Here is a 22,028-nt window from a genome sequence, read left to right as displayed (position 1 = left end):
TTCATCTTGCTGGTGGTGATGGGACTCTTTAGACCAAAAATTTTGCCTCCCCAAAGTGTCCTCATCTCCAGGAGAAACCCTTGGAGAAAACCAAAAAAACCCAAACATATCCAAACCCTTGGAGAAAACCAAAAAAACCCAAACCTATCCAAACTCCCTTTGCTTTTCCAATGAATCTACACAACCTGGGAAGCTGCTTGTGTAAATCCAGTCTCTTTTTTCAGGAAACCCCCCTGGCATTGCCAGCTCTGGGGGTGGGGGGATGTTGGGTGGTGATGTGTGAAGCTCTGGGTAGGGTACCAACATTCTGCTGGAGCTTGCAGTGAGGCACAGCAAGTACAAAGCATCTTTGCAAGAGGATTTGTGTGTTTAGAGCTGGTTCCAAGTGCAGTCTGATGAGCAGATGTGTGCCTGGCACGTGGAGCAGATGGGTCACAGCAGCAATAGTTCCCAGTCCAACAGTGGCTCCTGTCTGAGGATGCAAAGAGGCACCATAAAAAGCTTCATTCACTGGGTGAATGCTCCAAGAAGGCAAAAGGCTTGACTGGTTTTCCCAGGTTGGAGGATTATGTGCCACAGACCTTCTGTCCCTCAGGTCAGCTGTGGCTGGGCTGGAAATTCCTACCATAGACCTCTTGTCCCTGTGCTTCAGAGCCCTCTTGTCCCTCTGCAGCTCCCTGCAGATGCCCATGGGTGTGATGTGCTCCTTTACCCCTCTGGAGTCAAAATACTCCTATTTCTAGGGGGAAACTGGTGCTGTCTCCTTCATGTGACTTCAGACAACTCCTGCAGTGTCTGAGAGCCAGGTTTTAAAGGCAGCCAGGTACTTAAAGATGCAAAGTGGCTCCTGATGGGGTTGTCCCAAGGGGTTTACACAGCTTTAGAAGAGATCAACAAGAGAAAAATCCCTCTGTGAGCTGCAAGGATTCAGTAGTTGGTTCTGTTCTGTTCCTCTCCATGGGGCCAGGGGAGCAGCTCCCTTGCCCTGTCCTGTCTCTGGTTCCTCTTCTCACCTCTGATGGTCCTCGTAAGGACAGGAACCATCTGGAACCACCACCCTTGGCTTGGGATCTCCCCTTTCCTCACTTTCCCTTCCCTCCTCCCTGCCAGCTGGATGAGCTTTTCCGTAATTCTGAGGTCAAGAAGGATTTCAGGAGCATCCGTGTCCGAGACCTGGGGCAGAGCAGTGCTGTCCGTGTCATCGTGGAGTCCCACTTTGACCCAGGTAAGGGCCACCCTGCTGCTGATCCCACCAGGAACCCTCCCAGTGAGGTGTGGATGGAGCGAGGAGCATGGAAGGAGCTGCTTAAAATTCCCTGGGAATGTGTCTTCTGCTCAGCAAAACTGACAGATGATGGGAGAAGAGCTGGGAGGAGGAACATCTAGGAGGAGCTTCCTGTGCCTGGAAGCTTTTTCCTAGTGAAGGGAATGATTTGGATGATTTTGGAGGTGATGGAGGGGAAGTGCAAGGTAAGCCTGCATCTTCAGCCTTGCTTTTCTCCTTTCTCCATCAGCCACTTCCTACACAGCAGCTGATGTCCAAGGGGCCCTGCTGAAGCAGATCAGAGCTTCCAAGAAGAAAACCATTTTGGTGAAGAAGCCCCAGCAGGACCATGTCAAATTTATGGACTTTGGTGAGTCCTCTCTTGCTGCCATCAGTCCCCCCCTTGGAATCTGGGACCTGGAGAGTGGAGAGAGGAGGGAGCCCTTGGGCTTTTGGGCATGTGGAGAGCCATCCACCCAACCTCTCTGCCTCCCAAAAGCCCAATCAGCTGCAAAGGAGGCTGCAAAGCACCAACCCCCACCTGCCTTTTGCTGTTTGTGCCTCCAGACTGGATCCCCAGGCTCTTCACCACCACCCTGACCACCACCACGGCCACCACCATGGCACCAGCCACCACCCGGAGGTACAGCACGGCTGCTGCCACCACCACCAGCCACCTCCTGCACCCTGCCACCACGGGGAGACCCAGTGCCAAGCTGGCAGGAGCTGGGAGAGCCACCAGGAGACCCAGCACCTCCACCTTCCCTGCCACCACCACCGCCCGCCGCAAGCCCCCCCCCACCAAGAAGCCCCCCAGGCCCTGTGACTCCCACCCCTGCCTCCATGGGGGCACCTGTGAGGATGATGGAAAGGATTTCACCTGCAGCTGCCCAGCGGGCAAAGGAGGAGCTGTCTGTGAGAAAAGTAGGTGCCTCTGACCTGGGGCTCCTCCACCCTCCAGCAAGGGGAGGGGGCTTCAAGTTGCACCTGGGGAGATTGGGTTTTCAGTGGGAGATGAAGCAAAAAGTTCCTTACTGGAAGAGTGGGGTTCATCCTCCCTGGAGGTCTTAAAAAAAACCCCATGTAGACGTGGCCATGGGAGATGGTTTAATGGGCATGGTGGTGGTGGGCTGATGGTTGGACTTGATGGTCTTGGAGGTCTTTTCCCACTTTTTGTGATTCTCTGGGACCGCACTGGCCATGTGCTGATGGGGAGAGATGGGGAGATGTGCAAAACCAGCCCCATAACCAGTGCTGGCATCACCAGGTCCTGCAGGGACAAAGAGATGAGAAGGTGCCAGGAGCAGTTTCTTCCTGGCTCTACTTCTGATCTATCAGAGAATCCTGGAGCATGGGGGTTGTGTGAGCTTCTGCTTTTTGTTCTCTGGAATAGAGAGAGCCAGGTCCTACCTGTCCTCTCCAAAAGCAGGAGATGTGTGCTGATAATCCCAGCTCAATTCCCTGGCACTCAGAGCTGTTTATCAGTGGGCTTATTATTTGGTGGCACTTTGGTGTCACACCAGTGGTTGTGAGTGCTTATTCCTGAAAAGTTTGCTCCCTAAAGCTGTCAAGCTCAAAGCTGCTGCTGGAAAATGGGTGGCCCTGGTAATTTGAATAGAGATTGGTCTTCCAGATCCTTTGGGGGAAAAAAAATAAATCTGTTGTGAGAAATAAAAGCCTGGGGTGATGAGTGTAAATCTGTCACGTGGTGGGATGCTGGGAGGACAGATAACAATTATCTAAGGAGCAGTTTGAGTTAGGAGGAGCTGTGTCTGCAGCAGAGATAGGGAAGTGTTCACAGGGTTGTGCCAGGGCTTGGACTAGAAGACCTCCAGAAGTCCCATCCAACCCAAATTATCCTCTGATTTTTTTTCTCTTCCCATCCTCCCATCCCTTTCCTCTGCTTCATCCCCTCTTCCTTTCTCTCTCCTGGCTCTTGCAGCTATCAGGTACTTCATCCCCAGCTTTGGTGGCAAGTCCTACCTGGCCTTCAAGATGATGAAGGCTTACCACACCGTGCGCATCGCCATGGAGTTCCGGACCCTGGAGCTCACTGGGCTCCTGCTCTACAACGGGCAGAACCGAGGCAAAGATTTCATCTCCCTGGCACTGGTTGGTGGCTTCGTGGAGCTGAGGTGGGTGCCTATCCCCTCAACCCTTTGTAGGAAGAAGGATGGTCCTTGTAGAATAACAGAGGAATGCTGGGCTTTGGCTGGCAGGCAGAGAAACAGGAGAATGAAATAAAGAAAAATAAGGAATGTGTTTTTCCAATATAATTGGAGAACCCAGACTGGAAGGGACCTTAAAGAGCATCTGATTCCAACCCCTCTGCCGTGGACAGGGACACCTCCCACCAGCCCAGGGTGCTCCAAGCCCCATCCAACCTTCAGCACTGCCAGGGATGGGGCAGCCACAGCTTCTCTGGGAACCTGGGCCAGTGTGGAATAGGAATAGGAAGGGGACTCCTTCCCTGTGACACTTTCCAACAAAGGGAGCTCACTTATCTCTGTTGGAATTTTTCAGTGTGGGAGGTTGATTTCTTTTTTTTTTTTTTTTTTGGTGCTGTCTTTGTACTGGAAAAAGAAATGCAGAGGGGGGAAAAAGAGGAGGAGGGGAGGAATGGGAAGAAAGACCCTAAAAATCTGAGCTGAAATGATTTTTCCAGTTCCAAAAGCCAAAGGTGCAGATTTGGAATGAGGTGGAGGGCAGATTGCTGGAGGCTGCAAAGCCCACATGAGTTTTTGGGCATCATGTTCTTGAGTGCAGCTTGGTCCTGGGGTGGGAAGAGAAGGAGAGGAGCTCCTGGGTGATCATCTTCTCATCTCATCTTCCTATCTTCTTCTTAGCTTCTTCTTCTTCTTCTTATCTTCTTCTCATCTTCTTCTCATCTTCTCAACTCTCAACTTCTCAACATCTTCTCAGCTTTTTGGGTATCATGCTGTTGAGTGCAGCTTGGTCCTGGGATGGGAAGAGAAGGAGAGGAGCTCCTGAGTGATCATCTTCTCATCTCATCTTCTCATCTCATCTTCTCATCTCATCTTCTCATCTTCTCATCTTCTCATCTTCTCATCTTCTCATCTTCTCATCTTCTCATCTTCTCAACTTCTCAACTTCTCAACTTCTCAGCTTCTCAGCTTTTGGGGCATCATGTTCTTGAGTGCAGCTTGGTCCTGAAATGGGAAGAGAAGGAGAGGAGCTCCTGAGTGATCATCTTCTCATCATCTTCTCATCATCTTCTCATCATCTTCTCATCATCTTCTCATCATCTTCTCATCTTCTTCTCATCTTCTCAACTTCTCAACTTGTCATCTTTTGGGGCATCATGCTCTTGAGCGCAGCTTGGTCCTGGGTTGGGAAGAGAAGGAGAGGAGCTCCTGAGTGATCTTCCTCTCAACATCTTCTCATCATCTTCTCATCTTCTTCTCATCTTCTCCTCAGGATGCATCAACCCCTGTGCCGTGGATGTCACCTGTCAGCAGGGCTGTCACAATCCTTCTTCCTCTTCTTCTCCAGGTTCAACACAGGCTCTGGGACGGGTGTCCTCACCAGCAAGGTCCGTCTGGAGCCTGGGAGGTGGCACCAGTTGGTTGTGAACCGCAACCGGCGGTCGGGAATGCTCTCGGTGGATGGAGAACCCCACATCAGTGGGGAGAGCCCCACTGGCACCGATGGCCTCAACCTGGACACGGATCTCTTCATTGGAGGAGCTCCAGAAGACCAAATGGCTGTGTGAGTGAGGCTGGAGTGGGTCTGGCTGCTTCTCCTGGGGATGGAGGAGCCCTGGTCCTCTGCTAGCAGGTTCCAAGAGGTGCCTGGTGGTTGTAGAGCTGGGATTTCTCTCTTGAAGACCCTGCTGGGGAGCACAGCCTGGCCCAGGGGTTTGGAGAACCTCTTAGAGTTGTAGAACTCTAAGGTTGGGTTGGAAGGGACCTTAAAGATCATCCAGTTCCAGCCTCCTCCTGCCATGAGCAGGGAAGGGGTTGGTTTGGGAGGGACCTTAAAGGTCATCCAGTTCCAGCCTCCTCCTGCCAGGAGCAGGGAATGGGTTGGGTTGGAAGGGACCTTAAAGCCACTGGTTAGCAGAGGGTTCCTGGCCAAAAACTGCAGCCAGGAGGGAAAGGAGATGATACAAATGTTCCCACTGCTCTCTAGGGACCCAAGCCAAAACATCCACAGCCAAATGCCATGGGGGAATCATAGAATCCATAGGTTTGGGTTGGAAGGGACCTTACAGACCATGTAACCACCCCCCACCATGGTCAGGGACACCTCCCACCAGCCCAGGTGGCTCCAAGCCCCATCCAACCTTCAACACTGCCAGGGATGGGGCAGCCACAGCTTCTCTGGGAAACCTGGGCCAGTGTGGAATAGGAATAGGAATAGGAATGGGACTCATTCCCAACCTGGCCTTCAACATTGCCAGGAATGGGGCAGCCACAACTTCCTTGGGCAACCTCTTCCAGTGTCTCACCACCCTTAAATTAAATTAAAGAATTAAAGAATTTCTTCCTAATGTCCAACCTATATCTCCCTTCTTCAAGTTTGAAACCATTTCTCCTTGTCCCCTCCCTATTCCAGCTCTCAAAAATGTCAAAATCCCTATTCCAGCTCTCTTGTAGGCCCCTTCCAGACACTGGAAGGTTGCTAGGAGGTCACCTTGGAGCCAGGCTGAACGACCCCAACCCCAACCCCTGTCTTCCCAGGAGAGGTGCTCCAGCATTTTGATGGTTCCAGGAGCTTTCCATCCCCTTTGTGCTGGAACCTCCAGACTTGAACACAAACCTCACTGCAATTTTATCCTCGGGGACAACACATCCCCTTTCCCCAACTTAATTTGTCCTCTGTCCCTTCAGGGTGGCAGAGAGGACAGGAGCTACGAGTGGCCTGAAGGGCTGCATCCGCCTCCTGGATGTCAACAACCAGATGTACGACCTGCGGGAGAAGGGCAGCGACGTCCTCTATGGCAGTGGGGTGGGGGAGTGTGGCAATGACCCCTGCCACCCCAATCCCTGCCACCACGGGGGCATCTGCCACGTCAAGGAGGCCGAGATGTTCCACTGCCAGTGTCTCGACACCTACACCGGTATGGGCAGGGGGTGTTACTGGTTGGTACTGGTCCTACTGGTTGGTCCCGAGGGATGGCGGGAGCTTCCGAGGTGTTGGGAGGTTGGGTTGGAGGGGGGATGTGAAGCCAGATCTGTTGAAGTCAATTAATTTAGGGGGTAGCATCAGAAGTTAGGGACCTTGAAAGGTCATCTGTCAATTCATGGGTCACACCTCTTGATGTGCTCATAAGACAAGAGCCAGGAGCTTTTCTTTCTCATGCACACTGCAGAAAATTCCACCCCCTTCCATTTTTTAGGGGAAAACTGTGGCCAGGGTGTTTTGTGGAGTCCACAGAGTTCTTGGGTGATGGGAACCCCACCTGAGACAGGAGGAGGTGGTTGGCAGGGCCATCAGGAGCCATCAGAGATGGCCATCCTGGTGGCCTCCAGTTTGGGATGTTCACCTGACATCTTTTTCTTCCTGTGAAATGACATCCTCACTACTCCTGCTCCTGCAGGCCCCACCTGTGCTGACGAGAGGAACCCCTGTGAGCCTTCACCCTGCCACATCTCTGCCACCTGCCTGGTGCTCCCAGAGGGAGGTGCCTTGTGTGCCTGTCCCATGGGTCGGGAAGGAGACTTCTGCGAGCGAGGTGGGACTGGAGCTGGCAGAGGAAATGGGGCTGGGGAAGGGGATGGAACTGCAGGGCTTCCTTTCCCCCACTTTGAGTGGCCAGGAGCCCTTGCCTGCTGTGGTTCTGGGGCACTGGCTGAAGCTGCTCTGCCTCCTCTTCCTCACCATTCCCTCGTTTGTGCCCAGTGACAGAGCAGGACCACACCATGCCCTTCCTCCCGGAATTCAATGGCTTCTCCTACCTGGAGCTGAACGGGCTGCAGAGCTTCGTTCCTGACCTCCAGTAAGTGCCAAGGAGTGGGAGAGGGGCAGGTGAGAACATTGCTGGGTTCTGGGGAGACAGCTCTGAACCTCACCTCGCATCTCCTCACCCCTGGAGATCTTCACTTCCACCTGGGGAAGGTTTCCTGCATCCCTGCAGCCAGGCTGAGCCCCTCACCATGCCCTCAGGGCTTTGGTGTGGGGTGAATGGGGGCTGAGGAGCAGCCTCCTGAGCATAGCAGAACCTACCTGGCAAGGGGGTGGCATCTCTGCCATACCTGGAGTCCCAGGTGGGCAGAGGGCTTCCAAGGGATGGAATAAAAGAGCAGGTGGGCAGCTGGATATCCATAATTCTCCTCTCCTCAGGGACAAAATGTCCATGGAAGTTGTGTTCCTGGCCAAGAACCCCAGTGGGATGATCTTCTACAACGGGCAGAAGACAGATGGCAAAGGGGACTTTATCTCCCTGGCTTTACACGATGGTTACTTGGAGTACAGATACGACCTGGGCAAAGGGGCAGCCGTGCTCAGGTAGGGGGGTAGGGGAGGTGCCCTGCTCCTGGGAGGGACAAGAGAGGCAGGGGGGAGGGACAGTGGTGGCTTTCCATGTCCAGCAGTGGTGGCTTTCCATGTCCAGCACTGCCTTTGAGCTCCTCTGCCCAGGAGGAGAAGGCTTCACCCTGGCTGTGTCTGGTTGCTCTTGGTCACCTGGGGGACCCGAGCTGTCCCCAGGTGGGTCACAGCAGAGTTGTCACCCATGTGTCTTCTCCTCTCTTGTCCCCCCACCCCCCAGGAGCAAAGAGCCAGTGCCCCTCAACACCTGGATGAGTGTCTGGCTGGAGAGGAACGGGCGCAAAGGGGTCCTGAGGATCAACAACGGCGAGAGGGTGATGGGAGAATCCCCGGTGAGCTGATGGGGCAGGGAGAGCTCTCTGGGCTTCCAGCTCTGCTCCTCTCATGTCAGAAAGGAGCACAGAGCTTCCCAGGGCTTTAAGGGTGGAGGAGGAGGAGGAGTGGGTGAGACCTGGGGAGAAAAGGATGCTGCAAGGCTCCAGGAGAGGTTCCCTAAGGTTTCCCAGCAGAGTTTTCCTTCCATTCCTCCTCCTGGCAGAGGAGCTGAGAAAGCAGGAGAAGCCCCAGTTGCTGCTGAACTCATCCTTAAGATCTATCTAGAAGTGCAGCATCAAGTTTACACAGCATTCCTGCTGTTCTTTCTTCCTCCCTCTCATCTTTCCAAGCTTCTCTCCATGGAAGGTCCCCCCTTGCTTGGCCGTGGTCCCTCCTGGTGCTTTCTGCAATATTTGTTCTGAGCAATATCTGTTCACTTGGGTTTTGGGGGTTAGAAGATCATCTCATAAAAAATGAAATTAAGAGAAAAATCCATTCCTTGGTGTGCCTGCTGGTGGGTAAGACCTTACAGGGATGAGGAGGTTCCCTGGAGACCCTTTTCTCCCCTGCCTCTTCCCTGCCTCTCCCAGGCACAGGTTGCAGCCAGGCTCTTGCAGTGTTATGATGTTACCCACTGATCTCCCTTTTCTCTCTTTCCCTTGGATTTTCATTTGTATTTCTCCCTCCCCTGCTGTCTGGATCCCAGAAATCCCGTAAGGTAAAGATAAGTATGACCCACACTGCACCTACATCTCCACCTTGTTCTTTTCTTTTGGTTTTTCTTTGTTGTTTTTTTTTTTTCATTATCCATTCAGCTCTCAGTGTTTCACCCCCATCAGACCAAGCAGCTGTAGGATCCCTGTAGATTAGTGCCACTCCTTCCCTCATTACTTTCCGGGAGGTTTTTCCATCTGATTTGTTTTGGAAGCATCTCAATTCATCCGCTCATGTTCCTTGTGTTAACTCCACAAAACATTAACTCAGTGATCACATAACTGCATCTTTGCCTCCCTGCTGTGCCTCTGGGTCCATCCCAGGTGCCCAGGAGGGGACATCATCCCTTTGGTGGCTGAAACCTCACAGCAAGGAGGGGTTTTTCCCTCCCAACCTCCCACGGGATGTAGGAGAACCTCCTCTGCCCATTTGCTTTAGGGCATCTCTGGCTCAACCCAAGGGCATCCTTTTGGGATGAGTTTTGGGTTCCAATTTTAGCCCTTGGTGAGCCTGAAGCAATATTTGTTCACTTGGCTTTGGGGGCCTCCACACCACGTGGAGCATCTCATAAAAATGAAATTAAGAAGAAAAAATCCATCCCTTGGTGTGCCTGCTGCTGGGTGAGACCTTACAGCTTCCCATGAGGAGCTTCCCTGGAGGTTCCCTTTCTCCTCCCAGTAGCCTTCCCACAGCCTGGTTTGGTGGAGCTCATCCCTCTGCCAGGGCTGGTGGCCACCTGGAGCTCCTGGTGGCAAGGCAAGGGGGCAGGGGACTGGGGGGCAGCTGGGCTGGGGCTGGGTGGCCAGCAGGAAAAGCAGCCCAGGGAATGGAGGAGAAGGTGGGGACCTGGTCTCCTGGCATCCTCTCCAAGGAAGCTGTCCTGCTCTGGTGTCCCCAGGGCTGGGTAGTGATGTCCTACACCCTCCCAGCTCCAGGACACAGGGACTTGGGGCAGTTTGGGGCACAGGCAGGTGGTGGTTGCTTTCCCACCAGCCCAGCTTCTGGTTGTGCCTTCTCTGTCCTCTTGGGGAGCTTGGGCCAAGTGTCTAGAGAACATGGCATCTTCTCCATCCCTCCATCCATCCCTCCATCCATCTCACCTTCTCCTCTCTCCTCCCCAGGTGCCTCACACCTTCCTGAACCTGAAGGAGCCATTCTATGTGGGGGGAGCCCCTGATTTCAGCAAGCTGGCTCGAGCAGCTGCCATCTCCACCAGCTTTGAGGGAGCTGTGCAGAGGGTAAGACCCCCCCAACCCCCCAGGTAGCTTGGGGCAGGTGTCTGGCTGGCAGAGGTGCCAAATGCCCTGCTTGGCATTGCTGGAGGACATCAAGGATGAGCCTGGTGTCCATTGGCTCGGGCCCCACGTTGGGCACCAATAAATCTGAGGAGGGGTTGGGTTGGAAGAGCCCCAGTCCAACCTTTGACCAACACTACAAATCCATGTCCCTAAGGTCCAAACCAGGTCTAAACACCTTTTAAATACCTGCAGGGATGGTGACTCCACCACTGTCCTGGGCCATTCCAATGCTCTGAAGGAGAGGTTGGGGTGGATGACAGGAATCCCATCTCTGGATTCCCATCTTCCCCCTTCTTCCCTGAGGGTGCTGGCCCTGCAGAGAGCTGGGGTGATGGGTGCTGACCCTCTCTTGCTCATCTCTGCCAGATCTCCATCAAGGGGGTGCCCGTACTGAAGGAGCAGAACATCCGCAGTGCCATCGAGATCTCCCCCTTCCGTGGCCACCCCTGCACCCAAAAACCCAACCCCTGCCAGAATGGGGGCACCTGCAGCCCCAGGATGGAGAGCTATGAATGTGCCTGCCAGAGGGGCTTCTCTGGGGCTCACTGTGAGGAAGGTGAGACAGCCCTGGCAGGGCTGGGCACCCCACATCACCCCACATCACCCAACACCATCCATCATCCAACATCATGCAACCTCACCATCACCTGACATCACCCAGAATCACCCGACCTCACCCAACATCACCCAACGTCACCCAACAACATCACCCGACATCACCCAACACCACACAACATCACCCAATAACATCACCCAACAACATCACCCACCCTCACCCACCCACCCCCCCTGCAATCAGCTTCCACATCCAAACCCAAGCTCTTGGTCTTGTGGTGGGTGCTGGGGAGGGATCCAGGGGACCCCTCTTCTGTTTCTTGAAGCAGAAGGAGATGGGAAATGGGGTTGGATGCTGGAGCTGGGAGTGCTGAGTGATGCTTTAGCTGTCTCCAGATCAGGGTTTCTTTCTTCAACGTTTCTTCCTCCAGCCAGGAAGCCAAGGAGGCTGCAGATTTCATGGCAGGGGGATGGTCCAAAGCCCCAGCAAAGCCTTTGTAGGGCACCAGGGTGCTGGCATGGCCCAAGGGATGGGAGGTTTGGTCATGCCTGCTCTGCCAAGGATGGAGGGGCCAGACAGCATTGCCTGACAGCTCCTTTTTTTCCCTCCTCCAGTGCTCATTGAGAAGGCTGCTGGAGATGCAGAGGCCATTGCTTTTGATGGCAGGACATACATGGAGTACCACAATGCTGTGACAAAGAGGTAACCTGGCTGCTGAGCCAAAAAAAAAAAAAAAAAAGAAAAAAAAAGGAGTTAGGGCTGTTAGGATGAAGTCAAAGAGGGGAAAGCCACACCAGAGTCCTGACTGCTCCCTTCCAACCCTTACCTCTGAAGCAAAACTTCTCCAGTGCCTTCTCCACCTTCACCCCATGGTCTGGAGATGCCTCTTGAGACCCTGGGGTCTCTGGGGCTGGTATCCAGCTGCTTGCTGAGGTCCTGCTCTGTCTCTGGGCTGGATATTTCTTCTCCATGGACCTCTGGGTCCAGCCTGGCTCCGTACCTGTCCTTCTGCAGCCCCTGAGTTAATTCCCAGCCCCAAGGCTCTGGTTCAGGGCATTAGGTTGGGTTCCACCCATCACCCTCAGGTTCTCTGCTGCCCCAATTCCCACCCTGTTGTCTGTCAGTCTCTTCTCTGTCTGTCTCTTCTCAATGTCCTTGTTTCTTTGTTTTCAAGCCACCTGACCAATGAGATCCCTGTGTAAGTACAGTGTGTCCCCCTCCCAATGCCCTGCTCCTCCCCACAGTCATCTGCCCTCCCCCCCCTCCACCACTGCCACCCCCCCACCCATCAGGGAGCACAGAGCAGGGCAGAGAGGGGACCCCAGGGGTCTGTTTTAGAGTGAGGAGACCCCCAGGTAGTGAGGGACCCAAACCCAGCTGGGATGCAGCAGAGGTGATGCTGCCTGGCTCTGCTGCAGGCAGGGGTTGTCCTCATGTCTGGGAGGGCTCAGCCTGGAGAAAAAGATGCAGAGGGGAGAGCTTCAGATTCCCTGCAACTCCCTGGGAGGAGGTTGGGCTCCTTGGCCACAAGGAAATGGCCTCAAGTTGCCCAGGGAGGGTTTAGATTGGAGATAAGGAAGAAAACCCACCTGGATGTGGTCCTGGGGGACCTCCTGGAGGGACCCTGCTGTGGGTTATCCCAGCATCAGAGAAAGCGAGGAGCTGGAAGGGACCTTGAAAGTTGGATTAGAAGATCCCAGGAAAGGTGCTCATCCCAGGAAAGGTCCTTCCCCAAGGAAAGGTGCTCAGGCTGCTTCACTGTCTGTCTGTCTGTCCTGCTGGACAGTAGCACTTGGGAGAGCAGGACAGGTTCCAGCAGCAAGGGAGCAATACCTGTCACATCCCCCATCATTTCACCTCCTTTTTCCCAAGCTGGGGTCAGGCAGAGCCTCAGGAGGGTGGGCTGCATGCTGGGCAACCCCAGGGGAACCCCACAACCCATCACCTGCATCTCCACAGCACTTTGGGAGGTGCTCTGGTGGTTTGGAAAAGGGGTTTGGGGAGCCAAGAACCCTCCTAACCCAGAGAGTTGCCCTCCAGGCACATGGTGGCCTGGGTGACATCTCCACCATGGGGCTGGTTGTCCCTCTGGCTGGCCCTGCAGAGGAGCTGGAAGCTGCTGCCTTTGTGACCTTGGGCCTTGATGTGCTGGTTGGCCATGTCCCCATCCTGCAAGGCATCTTCATGCTTCTCATCCTTCTGCTGGCCTTGGGCAGCAGCACTCAGGAACCTCAGCCCATAAAGTCATTTCTGCTGCCAGCAGGCAGGTGCTGGGGGGTGCTTTGGGCAGGACTAAGGCTCCCAGTCCTTCTCTGGGCTCTGCTCCCAAGGCATGTCCCTCCAGTTATTTATATTTTGGGGGGCAGGTCCATTTTTATGCTCCTGTCATGCCTGTAGCCCCTGGGTGCCAGCAGGACAGCTGTAGTCCTGGGTTTCCCCTTTTTTTTTTTCCCCTTTTTTTTCACCCTAAGTGCCCCAGACCTGACTCAGAGGCCATTCCAGCTCCCTGCTAGGATGGGACCCTTGCTCTGCAGCACCCGAAAACCCAACCAGCAGCTCTGCCCTGCAAAAGTCCTCACACAGAGCCCCCAAATTATTCTCTGCTCCATCCTGGGCTACCCAGCCCAGCAGGGCAGTGGGGACACTGGGAGATCCCAGGAGGATGTTGTGGAGGTCCAGGGATGGGGTTGCCATCACTGCTCCCCCCAGCTAAGCTTGCAAGCTCTCCAGCCCTGAGGAACCTCAAGCCAAGGAGGGTGGCTGAGGCTTCCTGCTCCAGCTGGGTGGTTTTCTTAGCACCCTGGGTCTTGTGGAGGGTTGAAGGTTCCCTCTCCAGCAGTGGGGGGGAGGGAGGGGTCTCCTGGCTGCCCTGCGCTTATGGCACGCTCCCCTTTCTTCCCACATCCCAAGTCCTGAAGCCCTGGACTATCCCCTGGAGCTCAGGTGAGTCCATGCCAGGCTTTCAGCTCTGGTGTCTTGTGCTCTGCTCTCAGCATGTCTCTTGTCTCTGTGCTTGTCCCCTCTGTCCCTCCCCTGGGCTTTTTATTTGGTAAGGGATGCAGCTCTGCAGGGGGAGAGGAGTGGATGGGATGGAAGCTCCCCCCTGGGCCTCAGTGTCCCTTGGGAATAAAAAGCTGTCTGTGTTGCCTGTGTTGTCTGTCCCATGTGTGTATTTGTGTCAGCAGGGTCTCTTGGGACATCCCAAGAGAGAAGGTGGTGGCTCCAGATGGCAACGTCACTGTTGCCAAGAGCCTTTTCCAGCAGGGACTGAGCAAAGATGGGGACACCAGCCTAGGGAAAGTCCTCTCCTTCCTTCATCCCTCCTTGGGGAAACCCTGGTTGGATTAGGGTGCTGTTCACCAGCCCACCCTAGCAGACCTCACGTGAGGAGGCAAACCCAAGAAAAAAAAAAAAAAATCAGAATATCAGGGAAATCAGAACTGTGCACCTTGGAAGGGCAGCAGGAAGATGGAGGAGTCCCATGAGCTGCCCTCATCCAGTCCAGGCAGTGCTCCTGCTCTGAGGCTTCCAGCCCTCCAGAGAACCATTTCTTTGATCTTATGGCTTGGTTCAGAGCTTTCCTGCTGCCCCCCCCATGCAGCAGGCAAAAGCTGCAGCCCCCCAAGTGTGGGAGCTGGGACCAAGGTGGTTTGAAGGTTCTCAGCTGGTTGGCCAGAGAGAGAGCAGAAAGCTTCTCCGAGGAGCTGGCTGCCTCTGGCATTCTGTAGCCACATTTTTTGACTCTTCCTTTCTCCCCACTCAGTGAGAAGGCTTTGCAATCCAACCACTTTGAGCTGAGCATCAAGACAGAAGCCACCCAGGGGCTGATCCTGTGGAGCGGGAAGGGGTTGGAGCGCTCGGATTACATCGCCTTGGCCATCGTGGATGGGTTTGTGCAGATGACTTATGACCTGGGCTCCAAGCCCGTGGTCCTACGCTCCACCATCCCCATCAACACCAACCAATGGATCCACATCAAAGCCTTCAGGTGGGGAAGGGAGAGAGGGACCCAGTGGGTGGTGGCTCCAGGATGAGCGAAAGTGGGAAACCGAGGAGCCTGAGTCACGGCGGTGGCTCCGTGCCCTCTGATCCCAAGGGTCACTCCTCTTCTTGGATAAGAATAGAGGGGAGGCATGTGGGCAGTGCCCCTGCGTGTTGTGGCAGGCCTGGAAATGTCACAGGGCCAGACGTGAGGAGGTCCAGGAGGCTTTGTGACTTTTATTTGAGCCGGCTGCGGGTTTGACATTCTCCTTGTGTCCCTTTTTATTTTTGTTGGGGGGGGAGTGGAGCGTGGGTCAGGCAGCCAGCATGCCAGGGATTTCTGCTGGATGGGTCTGGAGGGGGCAAGGAGGAAGCTGGGGCTGGGAGGGGGACTGTGGGATACCCAGGGAGGTGATGCCATCACCCCAAGGACCACTCTGTGCCACGTTGACCCAAGGATGAGCCCTGCTCCAAACTCCAGCAGTGGTGCCTAGAGTCTGGATGTAGCATGAGGCACCTTTGAGTTGTTTTTTTTTTCCTCCAAGGTTGCTAATCATCTTCTGTTTCTTTTTCCCTCCCTTTGGGAACAGGGTACAGAGAGAAGGTTCCCTTCAAGTTGGCAACGAAGCCCCCATTGCTGGTTCTTCCCCTCTGGGGGCAACTCAGCTAGACACAGATGGGGCCCTGTGGCTGGGTAAGTCAGGGGGGTGAAGCCCTCTTATGGTCCAGAACTTTTCTTTTTAATTTTTTTTTTTTTTTTTGGCCAGGAATCACCCAAATTGCCCAAGCATCAGGTTTTCTGGTTTCAGCAAATGCCAACAGTTTATTTCAGGGGGAAAATAACACCACCACCTTGGAAAGAAGTCTTGGAAAGGGGTTAATAGGGGGAGAGAAAACAGGAAAAATGGGATTTTTAAGCAAATGAATCACCCCAGGGAAAAGGGTTATTAAGAAAAGAAAGAGAACAATTAAGGTTTTCACCCTCCTGAAAAAGTCAGAAGTTGTCTCCTGTCCCAGGGATCTCTCCTCTTTGAAGTCTGATGTTCTGCTGCTCCTTGGTGCTGTTTTTCTTCCTCTCCTTCTCTCTGATACTGCTTCTGATTTTTCCCTTTTTCCTCTGACTTTCTGTATAATAAAAAATTCCTTCTTTTCATCAATTATTGCCAGCAAGTTGCAGTCCAGGTGGTAGTGGATCCAGGGTTGGACTTGATGATCTCAGAGGTTCCAACCTGGCTGATTCTGTGACACTGTAAACTGCTAACTTGGGACCTTCCTTTTGATATTCAGGTTTTTTTCCTGAAATTCTCTAATTCTTTGATTTTGACACCAATTCCCATTAGCTGTGTGGCTACCATTAGACTTTTTCCTTTTCTAATCTTCTCAGAGGAGGGGAAGGGTCTGCTGAGGAGATTTTCTGGGACTTATAAACAGAAACAGGGAAGCTTTGGTTGATTCCTTTCCTAACGAAGGATGGAGGGGACCCTGTTAATTGGGAACAGCTTTGAGATATTATGGAAACAGAGCTGATTCAAGAGACAATTTCACCTTTTCAATGAGTCCATCTCAACCCCTGCTTGGAGCTGCTTGGATGTTGCTTCTCCATCAACCTCACCCGAGGCTTTGGCTCCGTTGGGTCCCGAAGGCTCCTTGGGGTTGAGGGTTTGGGGTTGGGGACCCTGGGGTGATGCTGTTTCCCTTTTTCCTCTCTTGCAGGGGGGATGGAGAAGCTGAGCATGGCTCACAAGCTGCCCAAAGCCTACAGCACTGGTTTCGTGGGCTGCATAAGGGACGTGGTTGTGGATCGCCAAGAACTTCACCTGGTGGAGGACGCTTTAAACAACCCCAGGATATTACACTGCTCAGCCAAATAGACCCCCAGGGGACCCTCCCTTCTCCTCCCCCCCCTCCTGCCTATTGCTGTAATTATTTTCTATTTTTGTAAACTTATTGCTTTTTATATTTTTGGGGGGGGAGGGGAAGGGGGGGAAAAAAGAAAAGGGAGGGGAGGAACCACCTTTTTTCTTTTGGGTTATTTGTTCGGTTGCAGTCAATCCAGGTCAGTCAAAGAGCAGCAGCAACAAAGAACAAACCTTGAACCAAGTCTCCAAGAAGTGACAGAAGAACTTCCCCATTGCACCTGCATTGTAAATCTTGATTCATACTTGAAGCTTCTTTTTTGGGGGTGATGTTTTGTTTCAGTAATTTTTTTTTTTTTCCCTCCTCCTTCCTTGTGTTCTTGGGTGGTCGTTCATGCCTTGGAGGAGGGGGGGAAAGGATCCTGGTGCTGGGAGATGTTTGGTCCTCAAGGATTCCTCACCTTCCCAGCTCAGGCTTGGCCCCAAAGCCCCCCATGAGCTGGGAAAGTGGCCACTGGAGAGAAGCAGGAATTGCCACCCCACTTTGGGGCTTCTCCGTGGCCCTGTGTTCACCCCATCCCACTCCTCCTCCCCTTCCTCTCACTATAATTTATGTGTGTAAGAATCTCAAGTGCTTTTCTCCTTTCTGCTCTGTTAAAATCAGGGATGCCATGCACTGGAAGAGAGACCAAGGTCTGCTCTGAGCAGGCAGGGAAGCATTGCTCTTTGGTTGTCTTACGACTGCTGGACTGGGAGGTGCTGGGGGGAGGAAAAATGTTGATTTCTCTGTTGGTTTCTCCTCCTCCTCCTCTTGGACACGTGCAGAAGCAGCTGTGAAACCTCACTGTGGTTTATCCAGCCATGTCCTAACCACCTGCTTGCCCTGGCTGCTCTTCCCAAGAGCTTCTCTGTCCCCAAGCATTTTCCTCCCAGGTGCCAGGGAGAACTTGCAGCAGGTGCTGGAAGCTTTCTCCCTCCTCCAGCACTGTGAGGGCACAGGGGTTGGGTCCCTTTTCTCTTAAAAAAAAAAAAAAAAAAAAAAAAAAAATCTGTTGGATGTGTCCTTCCATGTCCATTTTCCAGCCTCCAGGCATCATTTTTGCCTTTTAGCAACCCTGGGGATGCTTGCAGCTGGCCAGCCTGTGCAGAGCTGCTCTTAGAGCCTCTCCCAGGAAGAGAAATGGGGACTTTTACCTTTGGCTTCAAGTTTTTTGCCATCCAGGGTCTTCCACACCATGATCAAAGCTCCTGGGGATGCTGCCAGCCCAGCAGCAATGGGAATGGGAATGGGTATGGGATGGGGTGGGAGGGAGCTGTTTGGGAGGATGCTGAACCTCCTGGAAGAGGGGGAGGCAGCTAGGACAGGGCTGATCCCCTCAGTCCAGGTTCCATGGGAAGAATTTAGGGATGTGGGGTAGCAATGTCCCTTTCCAGCCCTGGGGACACAGCTGTGTCCCTTCCCCATCTGGCAGGTGGCATTGCTGTGTGTAAAACCCTCTGTAGGGAGTGTGCAGGATTCATCTGCAGGATCCACCCTCCACCCCCCAGGTGGTTATGAACATCCAGGTGCCATCACTTTGGAGTTTCACCCTCCAATTCCTAGCAGTGGGAATAACCTTGAAAAAATGTTGTTCCTTGGCACCAAGTGTTGAGCCATGAGAGAGAAAAATCCCTTTTCTCAGGGTGAGCTCTGGGGTAACAAGGGGGAGGAACAGAGCCTCAAACCACTTGGGTTTCTTGTTTCTTCTTTATTAAAGGAAACCTGTGGCCCCCCCTTTGCCAAATCAATGCCTGATCTGTTGCCATTCCTCTAAAGTCCAGTGGTTAAATATTCCACAGGGGGCTGTGCCCTCTGGGGGATGGATCCTGGGGGGGGCTGGGTGGCAATACCACATTTTAAGTGGCTACTGTAAATATTTTTGGGGGGTCCTGGTGGTGGAAAAGGGGTGTCCTGGGGGGGGCTTTTGACCTCTGTGTGCCAGCCCCTCCAGCTGTTTTTTTGGGAAGGTGAGAGCCAGGGGAGGGGAGAGGGAGCTGCTAAACTTCTAGGATGCCACTGAGCTGAAGCCAGGGTCACTGCAAAGAAAAAAAAACAAACCAGAAACCAAACAAAAAGGAACTGACAAAGTGCTGTAAACAAAAACTCTGTCTGCTTTTGGGAGGCTTGGAAATGCCTTAAACCAGGATCTTGAGTCCTCCTGGTCAAGCATCTTGAACCAAGGTCAGATTCAGCAGTGCTCCCTAGGGGCTGTGCACTTAACTTGGGCTTTATTTTTAATAGCATTTGTAACCTGTCTGTACAAAAAAAAAAAAAAAAAAAGAAAAAAAAAAAAAGGACATTGAGGTTTGGTTTTTTCCATTTTTTTGTTGTTTTGGGTTTTTTTAAAAAAGAAAAAAAGTCCATGTGGCTTCATTTATAGGGTAAGTTAATGACCATTGTGATCTGCTGTATGAATTCTGAAGGGCAATGCACAGTAGAGGAGCAGCATGATATAACCATTACTAACTTGTGTCTTTCCTCAATCACCATGAAATAAAGTTTGAAAACTCTGAAATATGTTTTTAAGGGGCCTATTGCTTTTTTCTTTTCTTTTCTTTTAATCCTTCCAGTGCCTTCTGCTTCCTGGCTGCTGTTTTTAGGTCCCCTGGGCAGGTTCTGTGTGGTGTGTCCCTGTTTTATCCCTTAGAACCAGGAGGATTTTTTGCAGGTATCAGCTCTGAGCATCTCCTGATGAACACCAACTCAACCCCCCCCACCCCATCTGCAGGAGGAAGGCTCTGTCTTTCCTTCCCCTCCTCTGGGGATGCTCCAAAGGGTTTCCCCTCCCCAAGAATCCACTTCTCCTTCCCCATAGAATCATAGAATTGGCTGGGTTGGAAGGGACCTCAGAGCTCATCAAGTCCAACCCTTGATCCACTCCCCCCGTGGTTCCCAGCCCATGGCACTCAGTGCCACATCCAGGCTCTTTGGAAAGATCTCCAGACACGGAGAATCCACTACTTCCCTGGGCAGCCCATTCCAATGCCTGATCACCCTCTCCAGAAAGAAATTCTTTCTCAGCTCCAACCTAAACCTCCCCTGGCACAACTTGAGACCCTGCCCTCTTGTCTTGCTGAGAGTTGCCTGGGAAAAGAGCCCAACCCCCCCCTGGCTCCAACCTCCTTTCAGGGAGTTGGAGAGAGTGATGAGGTCTCCCCTGAGCCTCCTCTTCTCCAGCCTCAACACCCCCAGCTCCCTCAGCCCTTCCTCACAGGAATTCTGCTGGATTCCTTCACAGCCTCCTTGCTCTTCTCTGGACCTGCTCCAGCACCTCAATCTCCTTCCTGAGCTGAGGGGCCCAGAACTGGACACAGGACTCAAGCTGTGGCCTCACCAGAGCTGAGCACAGGGGCAGAATCCCTTCCCTGGACCTGCTGGCCACGCTCTTCCTGAGCCAGCCCAGGATGCCATTGGCCTTCTTGGCCACCTGGGCACACTGCTGGCTCATGGTCACCTTCCTGGCAATCCAGACTCCCAGCTCCCTTTCTCCAACCACTCTGTGCCCAGCCTGGAGCTCCCCATGGGGTTGTTGTGGCCAAAGTGCAGGACCCGGCACTTGGAATGTTGAACCTCATCCCCTTGGGATCATCCCAACTCTCCAGTCTGTCCAGGTCCCTCTGCAGAGCCCTCCTGCCTTCCAGCTGATCCACACTCCCCCCCAGCTTAGTGTCATCTGTGAACTTGCTGATGATGGACTCAATCCCCTCATCTAAATCATCAATGAAGATATTGAACAGCACTGGGCCCAACACTGATCCCTGGGGGACACCACAGCCGCCATTTTGGACACCACAGCCGCCATTTTGGACACCACAGCCGCCATTTTGATGCAGCCCCGTTCAGCACCACTCTCTGGGCCCGTTCCAGCCAGTTCCTAACCCAGCACAGGGTGCTCCTGTCCCAGCTGTGGGCTGACAGCTTTTTCAGGAGAATCCTGTGGGAGACGGTGTCAAAGGCTTTGCTGAAGTCCAGGGAGACTCCATCCCCAGCCTTCCCCTCATCCACCAAGGAATCACCTGAGCATAAAAGGAGCTCAGGTTGGTCAGACAGGACCTGCCCTTTTATCCCTTCTTCTTGGTCGGTCTTTTCAAAGGAGGCTTTGTGTCCCACTGACATCCCACCACGTCACCAGTGATGCTTCTGTGGCTTCTTTCTCCCTCCTGCCAACACTTCCCTTGGGTTTGCCCCTGTCAGCTGAGGAGGCCAGGCTCAAACATGCAAGCAGGATGTGGTTGGAGATGGAGCAGCAGCTAAAATTCCTGCTTTCTAAAGATCTTCCTCATGGGACCTTTCCACCTGGCCCCCTGTCTCCAATCTCTACAGCTTCATCAAGAAAAAAAAAAGGTGGAAAAGGTTCAATTCCAGCCAAGGGGTGTGAAGGGAGGGAAGACCATGGGTTTCCTGCCACTCAGCAGGCAGCTGGTGGAGCAGGAGGCATCATTTTGATCCCCAAAAATGATGGAGGTTGGGGCAGCAGCAGCTTTTCCATGGACAACCAGAGCCTCCCCATGGGCAAACAATGAGGGCAGTGTTGGAGCAGCCCCAGGGCTTGCCCAGCTCCCCAACTGGGGCCACTTTTTGCTCAGGATCAGCCTCCTGGTGCCACATCTTCTTGACAATGACTTTATTGTGCCCTGGCAGGCAGGGACTTGCAGAGCCACAGTCTCCTTCCCAGGGGTTGGGTCAGCTCGGTGCAAAGCAGGAGGAGAAAAAACTCTCCTGCTCCTGGCCAGGAGGGAAAACTGAGGGTTTTTTTTCTTGACTACAGGCTGGAAGAACCCCTGGTGATGGGGACAGGAGCCACACTGAGGTCCTGCTTGGGCAGGCAGCAAGTGTGGCTCCTCTGGCTCATGGAGAGCATGCCAGGATGTGCCAGGAGCTGGGTGCAGGTGGGTGACAAGTGTCAAGCAGAAGATGGTTTGGGCTTGGGGGGGTCCTACCCAGCCTTAGCTTGGTCTCAGAGGGCTGTTCTCTGGGATTTTGATCAGGTTTGGCACCTTGCCTGCTCCCAAGGGCTTGGTTGGTGACCACCAAGTCCGAGATGGATCAGTTTGCTGGCTCCTGAGGGTGCTGCTGGCCAAGGCTGGGGAGTTTGGACCTTGTCACCCACCCCCCTGGTGTCTGTTGATAAATCTGGATCATTTGGCTCCAGGAATGTGTGGTCTCCTCTTGGAGCCTGTCTGTAGGTATGGATTTCATTCCCTGCTCTGCACTGCCCTCTCCTCACCTGCCAAAGGATTCCAATGATCCATGAGCACGGTCCTTCTGGCTCTCCAACCAAAGAACCTGTCCCAGGAGAGCTCTGATCCCCAAGGATGGGCTTGTTTTCATGGAATCACAGATTTTCACCAGTTACCTGTTGCCCAACCAGGAAACAAGGGCTGGGGGGGGATTTTTTCCAGGATTTCCCTTTAACTTGCTTTTAACCAAGAAGCTGAGCAGCACTTCCCTCCCTAGGAAAGGTCCTTGTTTCCCACACACAAACTCCATC

The 22,028-nt window shown here is 53.3% G+C and overlaps 1 protein-coding gene across 4 annotated transcripts in view; it reads left to right on the top strand.

Annotated features, from left to right (window-relative positions):
- The window catches only part of AGRN (agrin), a 108,041-nt gene extending 90,902 nt beyond the window's left edge, over positions 1-17,139 (top strand). For 2 of the 4 annotated variants that reach the window (XM_030463821.1, XM_030463819.1), the window contains exons 21-38: positions 1,111-1,225; positions 1,515-1,634; positions 1,832-2,188; positions 3,207-3,399; positions 4,778-4,993; positions 6,118-6,347; positions 6,828-6,962; positions 7,130-7,226; positions 7,571-7,735; positions 7,998-8,109; positions 9,928-10,044; positions 10,471-10,660; positions 11,275-11,362; positions 14,424-14,648; positions 15,232-15,259; positions 15,298-15,335; positions 16,355-16,560; positions 16,689-17,139. In XM_030463821.1, coding sequence (XP_030319681.1) covers positions 1,111-1,225; positions 1,515-1,634; positions 1,832-2,188; positions 3,207-3,399; positions 4,778-4,993; positions 6,118-6,347; positions 6,828-6,962; positions 7,130-7,226; positions 7,571-7,735; positions 7,998-8,109; positions 9,928-10,044; positions 10,471-10,660; positions 11,275-11,362; positions 14,424-14,648; positions 15,232-15,259; positions 15,298-15,335; positions 16,355-16,560; positions 16,689-16,756 — 2,700 coding nt within the window. In that variant the 3' untranslated portion in view covers positions 16,757-17,139. Of the gene's footprint in view, positions 1-1,110; positions 1,226-1,514; positions 1,635-1,831; positions 2,189-3,206; positions 3,400-4,777; positions 4,994-6,117; positions 6,348-6,827; positions 6,963-7,129; positions 7,227-7,570; positions 7,736-7,997; positions 8,110-9,927; positions 10,045-10,470; positions 10,661-11,274; positions 11,363-14,423; positions 14,649-15,231; positions 15,336-16,354; positions 16,561-16,688 lie in introns of those variants that run through there. The other 2 variants (XM_030463822.1, XM_030463820.1) reach the window with 2 other exon arrangements.
- Positions 17,140-22,028: the final 4,889 nt, after the last annotated feature.

Source organism: Calypte anna, chromosome 21 (assembly GCF_003957555.1).
Source record: "Calypte anna isolate BGI_N300 chromosome 21, bCalAnn1_v1.p, whole genome shotgun sequence".
Taxonomy (NCBI): Eukaryota; Metazoa; Chordata; class Aves; order Apodiformes; family Trochilidae; genus Calypte; species Calypte anna.
Note: the sequence above shows the minus strand (reverse complement) of the source record. Positions and strands in the feature narration are given on the sequence as shown.